The sequence below is a fragment of the Triticum urartu genome, chromosome 5A, assembly GCF_056163025.1.
Source record: "Triticum urartu cultivar PI428250 chromosome 5A, HENAU_Tu73, whole genome shotgun sequence".
NCBI lineage: Eukaryota > Viridiplantae > Streptophyta > Magnoliopsida > Poales > Poaceae > Triticum > Triticum urartu.
Window position 1 is genome coordinate 25,516,604 of NC_141877.1, and position 16,038 is coordinate 25,532,641.

The following is a 16,038-nucleotide window of genomic DNA, read 5'->3' on the forward strand; positions in this document are numbered from 1 at the left end:
AACTCAATCTCAAGTGGGAACATTTCGCCCCGATATGTCCACATAACCACATTAGGCACAAACTCAATATCCCGAACACTCACCAACAGACGAGCCACCCCGTGAGCTCGGGTAAAGGCCATATCCACTCGCTCAGTCTTCCCTACCAAAACACCCAAGCTAGCAACGACATCAGCGTCCTGCATCGGCTTCGAGGGAGCTCCAGAGAAACGTAACCACACCCGAGTAAGAGGCTTGCCCTTTGGCTCAACCTTCTTCCACTCATGGAACTCCAGAATACACTCTGTGCCAGGCACACGGCCCAACCTGAAACTCAAAAGTCTTTGCAAATCCTGAACAGATGGGAAGTCAACCTTATACATATTACCCTCAATACTGATAAACTCCCACTGGTAGTCACCTGGAACTAACTCCATAAGCCTCTGCACAATCTGAGACTCGGATACATCACATTTGGTCACTTTCACAATTCCAGTAGTCATGCACAGAGTCTCCTCTGGGATCTCTCACGCACTAGGGGACTCAAAGAACATCAGCTCAGCACAATACACACCATATATAGAAATAGTGGGCATCCGATCACGCAAGATAGGACACTCCCCCGTACCATGTGCCGGCTTGCTGCAAGTATCACAAAGCTCAGTTACGCAATCTGCAATAAAGTGGCCCTTCTCACCACAACGATAGCATAGCATCTTCTCCTTCTTGCGTGCGCACTTGGATGCTCTATCTGACTCTGCCTTGTCTGCATTATCAACCGACCCCGACGCTGTGGCAACAGCTGTTGCCAGCTCTGTGACCACCTCCATAGCGTGATCTGACAAATCCGGCGTCTGACCAGGATCGGGCGCCTCCGTGGCATCCGTCTGCTCAAGGACGACAGGCGGAGGAGGATGACGTTACCGGCACCGGCCACCTCGACCACGATGACCACGGTAGCCACCATGCTGCCGGTGGTTAGGGCCTGATGCCCCTTCAACAAAGCCACCCGGGGGACCATAAAAAGGTCTGTCAGTTGTGCCGTCACTTTTCCAAGCATGACCACGTCCACCACCTGTGGACGACGAACCTCGGTGTATACCTTCACCATAAAAATCATGACCGTCGTCTCCCCATTGACCCCGCGGCGGTCCGTTAGCTCCACCGTTGGCTGGTCCACGGGGCACTCCCGCTCCTCTAGCTCCAGACTGAGGCGGCGGAGTCTGTGCATGCACCGGGCCAGGCCGCTTCTGCGGTGGCCGCGTAACTAGATGAGGCGGTGGCGCAGCGCCTATAGCTGGTCTAGGCGGAGGCGGCCTCAGACCTTGCGCCCGGCCCCGCCCCGCTGTAGCAGGCGCAGCCAGGGCCCCGTCCTGAGTTGCTGCTGGCGCCGGCGGCCTGGGAGCAGGCGGTCCGCCACGACCCACAGCCGGCACAAAAGGCCGGACGCTGTGGTGGCCACCACCGCGGCCCAACATGCCCTGCGGCGCCCCGGCCCCCACTGAAGAACCCGTGGCGCCCCGCCCAGAAGCTGTAGGCGGCGGCGCAGCAGTCCCGCCGCGCCCGTTCACAACCACGGCCAGAGGTGGGTTCTTCCCCGTAGGACCCCCCGCCCCGCGACCTGCAATTGCAGTGAGCGGAGCAATGCGCCGCGCACGTCCAGAGCCGCAGACACGAAACCCCGGCCTCCCACACCTGCGAACCCTAGGCAGAAGTAGCGAGACAGACGTAGATTGATCCTCTTGATCACTGCATGTGTCTGCGCACGCAAGGACCGTGGGTACCGGAATAGCCTGGGCCTCATACCCAACTATCTTCGGCCCAACAGGCTGCGGCATTTTTTCTTGCAGAATCCGCCCATCTCGGCCCAATAAAGAGTTCAAACGCGCCTCCCGAGCCGCCCTGATCCCGATCCCCGGGATCGCCGGCGTGGTCGCCGCTGCCAACACCGGCGATGAAATTTTGCTTGCCCTCAAAGAGGCAGGAATCAAGCGTTTCCTGACTTGAAGAAGAAATTAGGGTTCTTTTGATAATCATTCTTGCAGCTTGGGTCATATCTAGATGTTTGGGAATAACAGAATTTTCAGAACTAAGGTACCTAGTCTAATGAGATAGAAGCAAATTTACTTTGATGAGTTTTCAGTGTTCGGTTATAACATTAAAAAATTTAACATGACAAGGACTGAACGAAATTTCCATCCTCGCGACAACTAAATTTTCTATAAAAATCATTTGATTTGCCATGCTAAATATCTAAGGTACGATTTTGTAGTGAAATCCCTAAAATTGTATCAAGTTTGTAGCTAGTTAATTGAACCATCCGACTGAGTACTTGCTGTCGACCAATTCACCAAGAAACTCATCACACACCTTCGTGACCCAAAGTCTTGCTCAATTTTGGATCATGTGCATCATGCACCAACAGCTCATGACGTGCATGACCACGCATAGATCCCCAAGGCGCCTATATAAACATTAGTTCCGGTGCATGCATTTCCACACAGCAGCCCAAGTTAAACAAGCACAACATGGCTTCTTCCATGCCTTGCCTTGTCCTACTCTTGGGCATGGCATGCCTTCTGCAGGCATCACTACCGGCGGCCAACCCGGCGCCGTGGGAGCTGCCGGAGTCGGAGATGAGGGCCAAGTGGTCCAGGTGGATGACCAAGTACTCGAAGCGCTACTCTGGCCCCGAGGAGAAGGAGAAGCGGTTCCAGATCTTCAAGCAGAACACCAACTCCATCGGCGCTTTCGCCAGCCAGACATCGGTCAATGCCGTTGTCGGTGGGTTCGGGCCCCAGACCATCACCACGGTCACCGTCGGCATGAACAGGTTCGGCGACCTCAACCCCAGCGAGGTCGCCGAGCAGTTCACAGGGTCCAACAATACCGGCTTCATCCCAGAAGCTCCCACCTACCTCCCCTACGAGGACTCCCGGAAGTCATGCTGCGTCGACTGGCGCTCCCACGGCGCCGTCACCGGCGTCAAATTTCAGGGCACTTGCTGTAAGTCACGACGTTATATGTTTGCATATACGTGTTGATCAGTCCATTCTTTTAGCTGAGTATAATGGACATGTGGTACGTCCGTACATGGTGCCAGTGTCATGCTGGGCGTTCGCGGCGGTGGCGGCCATCGAGGGCATGAACAAGATCAGGACCGGTGAGCTGGTGTCGCTCTCGGAGCAGCAGCTTGTGGACTGTGACACCGGAAGTAGCGGCTGCAGCGGCGGCCGCTCCGACACCGCGTTGGGCCTCTTGGCGTCCCATGGTGGCATCACATCGGAGGAGAGGTACCCGTACAGCGGCTATTCCGGCAGCTGCGACGTGGACAAGCTGCTCTTCGACCACCAGGTTTCACTTTCAGAGAGATTTCGATGAAATTTACTGAATTTCATTTATTTCACCGGTCACTGAAATATTTACCTTTCGGCCAAAATATTTCAGCAATCTCATTAGTACACATAAATTCAAATATTAAATTGAATTCGAGTGAACATTTCGGCCTTTTGGCCGAAACACAAACCGTGTGGTGCTGAAATTTTTCTGAAACTGAAAGTGAAAACCTTCCAGGCATCCGTCACGGGGTTCAAGTCCGTGCCGCCCAACGACGAGCGGCAGCTGGCGCTGGCCGTGGCGCAGCAACCTGTGACGGTGTACATAGACGCCAGCACGTGGGATTTCCAGTTCTACTCCAGCGGCATCTACAAAGGCCCCTGCTCTGCCGAGGCCGGGAGGGTGAACCACGCCGTCACCATCGTCGGCTACTGCGAGAAGTTCGGTGAGAAGTTTTGGATAGCCAAGAACTCATGGAGCAACGACTGGGGTGACCAGGGATACATCTACCTCGCCAAGGACGTCTACTGGCCCACGGGCACCTGTGGCCTCGCCACCTCGCCCTTCTACCCAACAGCTTGACCCACGCCCCACCGCCATGCCTACGCACGTAGGGCTTTTGTGCGCAATATTTGCTTATGTTAACTGCATCATTCGGTGCACAGACGGTTAAGAAATAAGAATGGTCGATGGATGTGTGTGTGTGTGTAGTATTGTATCCTTATGGTACCGTTGTGATAATGCAAAATTTAATGTACTCAATAATATGATTGCTCGTTGAGTGTACTCGGTAAAGTATAACCTTTCTTCGACAAATCTGTCACATTTCACCATGACATGATCCCATGTTTGAAATAGTCAAACATGGAGCCAGCGTCAGCTCAAATGGGAAGCAAAAGTTGACTGAAAACTCAATATATATGTTATATGAACGGCCTGAATGTCAACTTCTTGATGAACTGAAACCTTCAACGTATGTATATTCAAACTGAATGAAATAATGCTACTAGATAGAGAAAAGAGGTAAGTGCATTTTCAACTGAATGACGATGGAATGGATCGATCGGTTCCCTCCACCTGGTCTATTTCTAGTACTCCTCTCCCGCGTGCAAGTCATCCTTGCTGGAAGCGCACTCCTCCGCCCCTACCGAAGATTCTGTTGCGACTCCTCCTCCTAATCCTCCTCCAGTGAGTTTCTCATCCTCCATGACCGATGGTGACCGAGGTGCGCATGCTGTGGATGTACTCTGGGTGCTGACCTTAAGTTGGAGACATATTGCTCCATGCATGGATTCTTCACGGTGGAGCTCAAGTCCACGCCACCGAGCTCTAATTGACGTCGGGGAAGCAGAAAATGAGGGAGAGAATATATAGTGACTAACACAGATCATATAGGCCGGCAAGAGTCTTCATGGATAATAAGCTTTATATGCGATGGTTATAACTCTAATCCGAGCACAGTAATCAAGACGGCTTGATGATCCATCAAATATAGGTTGTCCATCTATGATGATGAGGAAATTCAGCCGCCGAGAATAGGTGGAGCATTGATCATAGACGGCTCACTCGACTAGGCCGTCTGAGATGGCTGAATGTCTGCAAATATTTGGGCGGGTCACAAGATAGACATACCAAATCTGTCTGATTTGTTGTGGCTAGTTTCCATATGTGTAGTGACATTATCGAAATATCCCCTCATAGTTTTGAATATCAATTTGAAAAATGTAATGGCCATGTTGTTGTAAATTTAGCAAAATACTATCATGAGGACTTCTTCAAATATAACCAGTTATCCAGCTCCATCTAAGTGACAACCATGTTGGAATTGATCTCAGATTGTTGTTAACCGAGAGAAAATGGGGGAGATAAAGTCTCCTCCCCCAACGATTGTGCTCCGATCGGAGGCACCCGATCGATTTTTGGTTTGGTCCACCTAGCGTCACATATACAAAGGAGGTCAAGCTGTACTTGCAAGACAAAAGATCATGTTTTCTTTAGTTCTAAATAAAAGGATTACGCTAAAAGGCTATACCTTGTACCTAAATTCCATATGCTAAACTAGTTGGCATGAAGGAAGTTGTCTTTTGTCTTGCGTCAAGATGGCAATGGGGCCCCGAAACCCGCGTCCCCGCGGGTTTACCCTATTAGGGGACGGGGATGAGCGACTTTCTATCCCCGCGGGGCTGCTCGTGGGTATATTATTAAACCCGACATGTTTCGCGGGTTTAAACCCGTTTGAGTACTACCCGAACCCGAAACCCGACAAAACCCATCAAAATACATTATTCAGCACGCACCGATCCATATTGACTCAAGTGGCCCAAAGCCACAGTGCCCGAGGAGCCAAGCCCCACAGCATCAAGGCCCTGGAGTACAAACCAACCCCTCACTCGGTCGCTGCAGTGTTGCTCGCTCTTTAGGACTCTCTCTCCCGCACAACACGACACCTAAACCTAAACCTAGGTCACCCAGCCGTCGCCTGCTGCTGTAATATGCTCCTGTTTTTCTTCCAAATGTTGTTGTTTTCATTGACTGCTCGTGGGGACGGGTTTCCCGTGGGTTTTGAAAACCCGATGGGTTTAGGGTACGAGCAAAAATTTAACCCCGCGCACATTGATGGGAACGGGGACGGGTTTGCGATTTTCTCGTGGGGATGGGTTTGGGCAAGCAAAGCCCGGTGGGTTTCGTCCCCGTTGCCATCTTGAGTCTTGCGAGACATCATTGAGCAATCATTTGGTTATCTTTGAGATGAAATGTTGTATGATTCATGGCAGCCAAGCTACTCGACCAAGAAGCAAGAATGATAATTATGCATATATATGTATTTGCATAGGCAATTCGTGATAAACACTTGGGATGGTTTGAGGGAGCAAAGTATGCCCTAAGATGTGTCGCGCAAGTGTGGATATGGACTATGGAGAAGCACTAAACTCTGACTAGTAGAATGCCCGTGCGTTGCTACGGGCACATGTCAAATGCTTGTGCATTGCCATAGAATAATAACAATAAATATTATAAGCATGGTGGCATCTATTCTCCATCATACAGCGACAAATAGAAACTCTATTCCACTTCTTTCCTTCTCGGCAATCTTCGTGTCTTTAACCAGCCGTATCGCTCGCCACCAAATATATGCCATCCATGATTAAATAGTACAAGGTACACAAAGCTTACAATGGCTTAGACTTGTAATGCACATCTTAATTTTAGCAATAATAACATCATCGATGCAACCTTCAATAATAAGTTGATTGTAAATAGAAAAAGTTTGGTTTATCTTAAATCAATACTTCTTTTACAATGCCATGAACCTGGTGTCAGTAGAAAACTCTAAAACACCCAATGCAATGGGAAGAAAAAATCGAATATATCATTTTTTTAGAGAAAAAGATCTCATGAAGATCAAGTATTCACCTCTCTTCAATTCATACGTGATTGCTTCCGAACAACAAACTTACACAGGGATATTGATCAAAATACGATTGTATTTCACGTGCATGAGTGTAGTGCGTTGGTTGTGAGTGCTTGAGTCAAATAATATACTCCCTCCTTTCCATATTATTTGTCTTCAATTTGTCTACATACGGATGTATCTAACCTAGACTACAAACTTCAGAAGGGGCTCGCATGGATGACCCAACCACTAATAAGATTACATCACAAAAAACGATATAACTGTGGAGAGGAAGCACGGAGCCACAAAGCAACAATGAATAGTCGAGCACAACACCGAGGACATGACAGTTTCGATTTTGCATACGGGCTTTATAGGAGAAGGTTGCAAGCCATGCAACGACGTAGTTCAACGCAACATTCGGGGAGCACCGCTTGCTGAAAACTGTCCTCATAGCCATTGTTGCCGCAGTGGCCTCGCCGCCCACAGCTCTGACTTCTTTGTGACAGTCAGAAACCAGCAAAGGCACACACATGGGTGCACCGGACCTTCGATGCTAGAAGGACAAGACGCAACCCCGCTCTGCTTGCTAACATTCTCGTTCAGGTGAATGTACTGATTGTATATACATGAGATATTCACATGTACGCCAGAAATCCACTATCATAAATAAAACACTTAGTCTACAAATAGACATTAGATAAAAAAGAAGCAAAGTGTATCGCGGGCTTATTAATGTTTTGGCGAAAGAAGAACAGAACAATTTACATATGTACAACAACTTTCGCATCACAAACCTAAGGCACCTGAGGAGATATGGATGACAACAGCAGCATGTGACAGTAATCCACTAATCACTGCTATCATCCAGTACAGAAATAAATCTTGAATCTGCACAGACAATTGATGTCATGAAGTGCAAAAACTAAAGCTTGAAGCTTTGCAAAATATCAACTGATTTAGAGAACTAATTCGGTAGATTTAAAACAATTATATGGGACAATATTCAGGAGACATAGTTATCCATTCAATTAAACAATCACGCAAACAGGGAAGAAAATACTCATATCCAAAGATCGGCTTCTCTCAACATTGAGATTTAAATGAATGAGAACCCTTAAATCTATGTCTGTATTTGCTTGTATTTTCAGAGATGTGCCCGCAAACTTGTTTAGTCATCAATTCAACAGATATGCATTTCCATTGTAAAATTATTCCTTGCAGGGTACACCTGTGCAACTAATCAATTCAACAGATATGCATTTCCATTGTAAAATTATTCCTTGCAGGGTACACCTGTGCAACTAACAAGTATTTCTAAACACCCGCAAAAAACAAGTATTTCTATAAAACAAATATTACCATCTTATTACTAACAGCCACATCAATGGCCGAGTTACAGAGCACAAGGGAGGAAGAGTGGTAGGAGAAGGAAACCGAGAGATTTATCGAGCCGGCGAGGAAGAAGATAGAAAGGATCGCCAACCACCAGTTGGTAAGCTGGCCATGAAATTTATATGCATAGCAGGAAAATGACCATAACATATTGGGAGAAAAAAGTACATAGACATTTCCAACATTTACTAGAAGAAAAATATACTTTATAACATACTCTAAAACAATGTCTAGAATTATGTATAATATCATTGATTGTGTTTTTTCTTACCCTCCTAAGGTAAATAACAGATTCGTCACGGTGCTCGATTATAACAAATACATGCTAGGTGATGTATTATGCAAACAAAATGTAGTACATTGCATCATCTGTACAAACAAATACATGCTAGGTAACAGATTTTTGTTTTGTTTTGCATGATGAGTGGATTACTGCCACATCCGGTTTGAAGCATACAGTTTCAGGTTTGTATATACGTGAACCTCAGCTGAATATGTCCCTATATACGTGAACCTGGTGTAGAATTTTGAATGTCCCTATATATGTGGCCCTGGCGTAGGATTATCAAACGCCTGTAAACATACATATGCAGGATTTTGATTGCCTCGAATCTCTCTACTCCTTAGGTCGTCCCTTCTAAATGACAAGGAAAGCTAGTTACAGATATGAGAATAAGATAGGGTCCAAGTAAATTTAATGTTCCCATTTCGGACTCTCAAAATGCACAGGTCCAATAAGATAAAACTATTGATCTAACCTAACAAAGCGTGAGGGGAAGAAAAGATAAATTTCAGAGTACCTAAGTTTTTTTTCACTATGAGTAGAGGAGCGAGGCGTTGGACCTGTGCAACACAAAGGGCATATGCAATCTTACTAAGTTGATGAAGGAATCTTATAGGTATTCCTTTTGGAGCTTCACACAGAACTCGAAGTCTTTGTCATCCAGAAGTACTATAAATATCATTTGTCAAAGGAGTAACATGGATGATCAATGAAATGAGAAATGAAATCAGCATGAAATATTACCATATATAGATCAATGTTCCCATCCTTACTCACACTAAAATGAACGAATCCCTGACTGCGGCTGTGAAGAGGGTGGATGTTGGCTTTTACTGGCCAATTTCAAAGTCATAGGCAGAAGAATTTCGATGAACCACTAAACAATCAATGTAAATTTGGACCTAAAATAAAGAAACAAAGTATTTAACCCACTTTCTTTCATTTCCCAATGGGCTATCATCAGATAAGGACAATAAAGACAGCAATGTAAATATGGTATAGGCAACAATGACTATGGAAAATAAATAGCATGGACACGTTTTACTCTATACATAAATATCCACACTTTAGTGAAAAAGGTAGACACGCTAAGCTGATCCATGTGCGACCAAACTAAGAAAAGAGAAAAAAATCCAAATGGATTTCAGCAAACATATCTGATTAAAACTAACCGTTTCCACTGTTTATTTTAACAAACAAAATAGCTCTCTACATCCCTCTATATTATCTTGTTATATATCTACCAAATGGAGCAAAATGTTATCCTAAATAACTTACAGACATCAATTTGTGCTTCAAAAACTAATGTGAATTTAGTTACTAAAAATTTATAACCTACTCATAAAAATGAGATCAAGGCTCGGCGTCAAGTGGTTGCTGTACCTGCAGAATGTTGTGATTTTTTGAGTCTGACTGCTACTCTCGTACAGTATCAAATATACAGAATAACCTGGCCAATTGCAGTGAATTGTTGAGATGCTATAGAGAATATCCAAGCCAATAGTGATTAAACAACAACATAAGAAAAGAGCATGAGCGAACCAAGAACATCAACTGGATGGCTTAAATTATCAAATAGATCAATCAAAACTACTGATCGAGCAGCTATGCTGAGAAGATGTTGAGCGTGGAGCACCCTGATGCTTCTGCCACCGAGCATGCACTCCGGTCCTGCACGTATATCCACCATGTAGTAACACATACAAAGGACTGTTAATTTCTACTGTCGCCAGCAGATTGATTGCAAGGAAGGCGGGGTTGACCTTGTAAAAGACTGAAGATCTTTCGGCCTTGTTGAAGCCAGCATGAAGGGCAAGGAGAGAAGGGCATACCTCGGTGGTCATCGCCGCATCCTCAGCTACAATCTACCTGCAATTCGTCGAGAGGGTGTCGGAGATGTTGCTGCAAACTGGAGCATAAGAAGAAAAAAAAGCAATGCCATCCTTAGGATCAAACTGGAGCTCCTCTACATCCTCTAGACCTGGAGCGCAAACACAATTTTAATCATTTGAGCAACTCATATCAGCAGGCATATAATGATGGATTAGTGCTCACTCACCTTTGCCAGTGCAGTTTCTGATTAAACTATTTGGATGGAACATTCCAGACTCTCATCTGCTGAGAGAAAAAACTCATATGTCAGCATTGACATTGTGCTACGTCCGAGGGCATCCAATATATGGATCAATAGCCAAAATAAAGAAAACAAGCATGAATCGAGGGGATGAGATGAGTCAAAGTGGTATTTGCAATCAACAAGACATAGTGTAGACTAATCAAGTCTCTTCTCTATGCACCTCTATTGGGTCTGCAAAAAATGAAGAGCAATCTTGTGCCTTTATATAAGTTCATATTACATAGGAAAAACTATCACATGAGAACAATCCCATAAATACAAGACATCCGTGTTGCATATGAGGATTTGACATGTAGGCATTTCCTTTTTGTTCCTAGTAGACATGACAGAAAAAAAAATCAGCTTCCAAAACTTCTTTCAAGCAAACTTTGGACTTTAAACCAAATACCAAATCTTATTTAGTTATAAAGAATATGTATTAGATGCAATGCTTTATAGTATTAGCTTAAATCATTGGAAGCATCAGCAAGTCCTTTTGCTACAGCTTTCATATCCTTCATCATGCACCTTGTAGATTGAACTTTTTCAGCCAAGAGGCTTCAAATGTCTACAAAACTATTTAAGCACAGGTAGTGCACTATAAGGCGAAACTATTAGCATAGATAGTGTGCTATAAGGCAAATCTATTAGCACAGTGTATTAAGTGGATATATCTGGCCATCCAGAACCATCTATGTGATCAATCGTTCGGAAAAACTACCAAAAGTATGCAAAAGAAAGCACGTTATATTCAGTAAACACCGGAAACTGTATTCTTAAGTAAACGAATTTTAAGAAATCCATAAGCCCAAAAGCGGATTAGGATCAGATCAGAAATGCTTTGAGCTGTAGGATATCCCCTAATGCCCAAGAGAGGTGACAACAAAAATCTAAGCTATGCCAAAAGTACAGGGAAGGAAGCTTTTAGACAAAGTTGTATTCCCTCCGTCCCAAAATAAGTGTCTCAACTCTAATATAACTTTATATTAAAGTTAGTACAAAGTTGAGACACTTATTTTGGGACAGAGGGAGTAGTAAGCAAGCATCGGAAAGTTTCTAAGATGTGTGCAGCCTGCGGAATATACACTGTGGGCATATAAAAGGTAGTACTTTGACATGTATTGGAGTAGACATGCAATTTAAAAGCTAATAATTTGTCATGAGCTCCTCTACATAACTTGTAACATGGCTCATATTAGCTTGAAAACCCAAAAGATACTGGCAACAGTATGTGTAAAAGAACTATGCTTGTCCAAGACCAACAGCAATAGAAGTGCTACTCCACTGGACAAACAAGCGACAGTCCAACTTAAAAATATCATAGTAATACTGACACTTGATTTGTCGCCTTGAATTGAAGAATTACTATGGACAATAAATAAAAGGGTTGAATGACCATCAGCATTGTGCAAAAAGAGAACATTTCAGGCAGATGGGGAAGAGTGCCCAAACCTCCACCAAGCAGTAACTTCTGTAGCTACAATTCTTTCTCTTGTTTCAGGAAGAAGGGTGTAGCGATCCCTCACGAATCCTTCAAATCCAGACTGAGATAGATAGTGATGAGAATTCAATATTTATTACTTGCACCTGAAGCCTATTTCCGTAATACTAAAGTAAAACAGTTCCGCTTCAGCTAAAACTAATTAAATTATTTTGCTTATGTGACACTACATCTAACAAAATTCCTGCCTGCTGACATGTTGCATTCGATCCCAAAAAGAATGAATACATGACATATTGACATAGCTGTAGCATGCCCATTCCTATTTCAACGGTCTTCTACAAGGACCGTCTCATATCCCATCAACCATGGAAAAACTTCTGGTAAGGCTACAGATGCCTTCGTACTTAATAATCTCCTATAAATCCCTATCATATTAGAGCTCAAGCAGAGTTGGAGAAATATGCAGAGTCCAGAATTTAGCAGGAACTACAAGGTCTGTTTCTTTGGGAATGGTGGCAAAAGGACCAAGACAAGTTAGTGAAAGAAACACCTGAGTTGTCTTTAGCAGGGAGTATCCTTGTATCCCAGAATTTATAAGCAGGCTTCCAGACTTCTTCACGGTGACCTCTGTGGTGTGCTTTTCAGAACCAAGTTTGAATCCTGAAAAGAAGTCCATTGTATAAGTAATTAGATAACTCTGAAATGATTCATCAGGGAGGGACTTTTTCCTTTACCATGACATTTTGCAATATACCAATGTGAATATTTACCACAGTAAATGTAAGAAAGTTATTTGTCAAAACAAAAACAAAATTAGCAAATAATTCAGAAGAAACAGTCTGCTCAATTATCATAATCCTCCTTTTTGACTATTAGTGGATCTACCAGGAATATAAGTTTTAAGGAGAAAATAGAAGACATACAGGAATATAAGTTATTTGTCAGCACTAAAATCAACCCATTAGAATAGTGGAGCAGAGTAGACCAGGGAGGGAACCGGTGGCTTACCAGATTGCCGGAGTGGAAGGAGAACCCCCCCCCCCCCCCCCCCCCCCCCCGCGCGCACACACACAACATGTAGCCGGCTCTGTTGTGGACCTGTGTGTGTGAGGAAACCTCGCCAGGGAATCACAAATCGAAACCGCATCAGGGAACCATGACCGCCACACGAAGAATCACAAGATACATATATCACTAACATTAATTGGCTACTGACTAAATCATAACACACGCAAAAAAAACAGTTGTATACAGCATAAGGCCAAACAAATCATCATGTGAATCTCATCCTTGACATATGTACAGCAGAGGCCTTGATGTGTCAAGAACCCTTGACACATCAAAAGTTGCAAACACTTTGATGCGAATCTCATCATTCTATCGTCAAGTAAATAGCTGCAAACAATCCGATCCGTGAAGAAGAGTTTTTACAAAATATGGCACATACAAGAATCTTGTAGGAATCACTGACATGGACAAGATCAGAGCTAATTTAGCACTTGAGGGCCTATAAAACTGAAACATGTTTCTCTGATGCCTTTTTTAGGTGATAGAAACAAGAAAAGGCATTGCAAGTACAGTAGAGCAGAGCAAGGCAGAGGAGGGAACCTGTGGCTTACCATCTTGCCGGAGTAGAAGAAGAACAGGGGCGAAACTGTCGCAAGCAGCAGGCATCACAATTTGCATGTGTGAATGACAAACATGAACTCGTGCAGCCGTACCCGCAGACGTAACCGACACACAAAGAATCGCAAGATACATATCTCAATAACCTTGCTTGGCTGCTCTCTAAATCATAAATAAAACACAGAAAATTTGAGTGTGAGTCTCACGTCGCATTTGTTCAGAGCTGACTTTTTTAGGTTATAAAAAAATCATTGAAAAACTGAAACTCGTACAAGAACAGTGGAGCAGAGTAGAGCAGGTAGGGAACCGGTGGCTTACCAGATTGCCAGAGTGGAAGAAGAATCCCCCCGCACGCACCACATGCAGCCGGCTCTGTCATGCACCTGCGTGTGTGAGGGAACCTCGTCAGGGAATCACAATAAACAGCATCAGGGAACCATGACCGGCACACGAAGAAAGAATCACAAGATACATATTATCACTGACATTGATTGGCTACTGACTAAATCATAAAACACAAAAAGTAATTCAGTTGTATACAGTACAGCATAAGGCCCAAACAAAACAAATTATCATGTGAATCTCATCCTTGACACATGTACAGCAGAGGCTTTGATGTCATGACAAGTTGCAAACACTTTCACATCCTTGTCTCATCAAGTAAATAGCTGCAAACACATTGATGTGTCAAGAACAGTTTTTTTTTCACAAAATTTGGCACATACAAGAAGTCAAGAACCCTTGTAGGAATAGCTGGTATAGACAAGAGCAGGGCTAATTTAGCACTTGTTGATAAGCTATAAAAACTGAAAGCCTACAGAACTGAAACGTGTTTCTCTGGTTCAGACCGGCCTTTTTTAGGTGATATAGAAACTTAAAGATATTGCAAGTAGAGTGGAGTAGAGGAGGGAACCGGTGGCTTACCATCGTGCCGGAGTGGAAGAAGAACAGGGGCGCCGGAGGAGAGGCCGTCAGGGTGGAAGAACGGGAGTCCCCACGGTCGGTGTTGTGTTGTTGTGGAGAAGGAGCCGACCGTCGGTGTCGTCTCACGGCAACTCCTCCTGGTGGTCCGCCTCCGTCGTCAGACGAGACCCCCATCAGTGCGTCCGTCCATGGAGGATTCCGATCTCCTTCCCATCCACGGCGAGGCAGAGGTAGAGGTGGGAATCACGCACCGCGGCGGCCGGGAACGCCATGGCCGCTGCTTGATGTGGGGCCTGGGCAGGGAGAGGGTGAGGGCAGCGGCGGCGGGGGTGGGCGGTGGATGGGAGCGGCCATGTCGGAGGGAGAGGGGACCGAGATGCAGCGGCTGCCCCTGGAGACAGGGGACGAGGTAGGGCTAGCGAGGGATGGACAGAGGGAGTCCACCGGATCTGTCGCGACCGTAAAACCAACGGAGGGGAGTTGGTGGACGGACTTGGTAAATCTATGGAAAAAACCAGACGAAAATGATGACATGAAAATTGACCGATGAAGACTACCAACTGTTTCATTAGGAGTAGAGATGACTTAAATAACGGTGCTTGATGAACTACTGCTAATTCAGCAGGTACTTGGAGATCTCACTGGGCAAGAAACCACTCATGCCGAAGTAATTGGTCATCGACGCGCCATCCTCGTCACCTCTGCTGGCATATCGGTCGACGGACCACAGCGCCTTCCTCCTCGTGTCCACCTCGATCATCCAGATCCGCCCGTCGCCGTCGTCGACGCCAATGAGGCGCCGCTTCTCGCTCCTCAGCACGAGGCAGACTACGTCGGGCTCGTCTATGCTGACGACCGGGTACTCTGCCGAGACGCGTGGGAGGGGCTCGCTGCCCGGGAGCGCCCAGAGCTCGTCCGAGTAGAACACGCCGTCCTCCTTCCACGACATGCCGTCGTCCACATTGAGAGTCCAGGTGGTGACGCTGAACGAGAAGCGGGAGCGATGGCAGTTGCTCCAGGGCTCTATGCTCACCAGCTTCACCACGCCACCAGCCGTGACGCCGAGGGTCCGGGTTCGCTTGATGGAAACCCCCCGATCGTGGTAGTCTCGCGGCCGCACCGCGGCAGCTGTGGCCGGCAGCGGCACATAACGGTGCACGGGGTTCGCGTCCAACACGTTGCACAGCACCAAGCCGACATAGTAGTCCACCCAGCACAAGAACCTGCCGGCGATGGGGACGACCGCGGCGGAGAGCCACGATTCCGGCACTCCGGCGGCCGGCACCCGCTTGATCTTCCACTCGAGGTGGTTGACGGTGCCAAGACGCAGCACACAGAGCTCGTGCCACCACGAGCTCGTCCTCGCCACCGCGGAGGACGCCCGTCCCCTCCGATGCCATTCGCCGCTGGTGGCTGTCTCTGTCGTATTGCATCGGAAGGTAGCAATGCGGGAGCAGCGACAGCGATACAAGAAGTGCTCAAATGGGCCACAGCTGTGCGGGTCGCTCACATCCCTCGTCCTGAAGAGGATGGCCTCTCCG

General features: G+C 46.0%; 1 protein-coding gene and 1 long non-coding RNA gene across 18 annotated transcripts; one reads left to right on the plus strand and one right to left on the minus strand.

The window, feature by feature from the left end:
- Window positions 1-2,473: 2,473 nt before the first annotated feature.
- LOC125507305 (ervatamin-B) lies at window positions 2,474-4,101 on the plus strand. Its single transcript, XM_048671927.2, has 3 exons — window positions 2,474-2,985; window positions 3,083-3,333; window positions 3,553-4,101. The coding sequence occupies exons 1-3, from the start codon at window positions 2,508-2,510 to the stop codon at window positions 3,895-3,897; spliced, it is 1,074 nt and encodes a 357-aa protein (XP_048527884.1). The 5' UTR covers window positions 2,474-2,507; the 3' UTR covers window positions 3,898-4,101.
- A 2,739-nt stretch (window positions 4,102-6,840) lies between these two features.
- On the minus strand, window positions 6,841-14,971 carry LOC125507308 (uncharacterized). 17 transcript variants are annotated; one of them, XR_015603831.1, is made up of 11 exons: window positions 14,498-14,962; window positions 13,892-13,956; window positions 12,956-13,735; window positions 12,498-12,607; window positions 11,956-12,047; window positions 10,447-10,505; window positions 10,151-10,368; window positions 9,930-10,058; window positions 9,771-9,837; window positions 7,507-7,600; window positions 6,841-7,369 (listed from the first exon to the last, which is right to left on the minus strand). It is a non-coding gene; the product is annotated as an uncharacterized LOC125507308 (long non-coding RNA). The 17 variants fall into 17 exon arrangements; XR_015603830.1 differs by having other exon boundaries at window positions 6,841-7,600; XR_015603844.1 differs by having other exon boundaries at window positions 8,905-10,368; window positions 14,498-14,963.
- Between the last annotated feature and the right edge of the window lie 1,067 nt (window positions 14,972-16,038).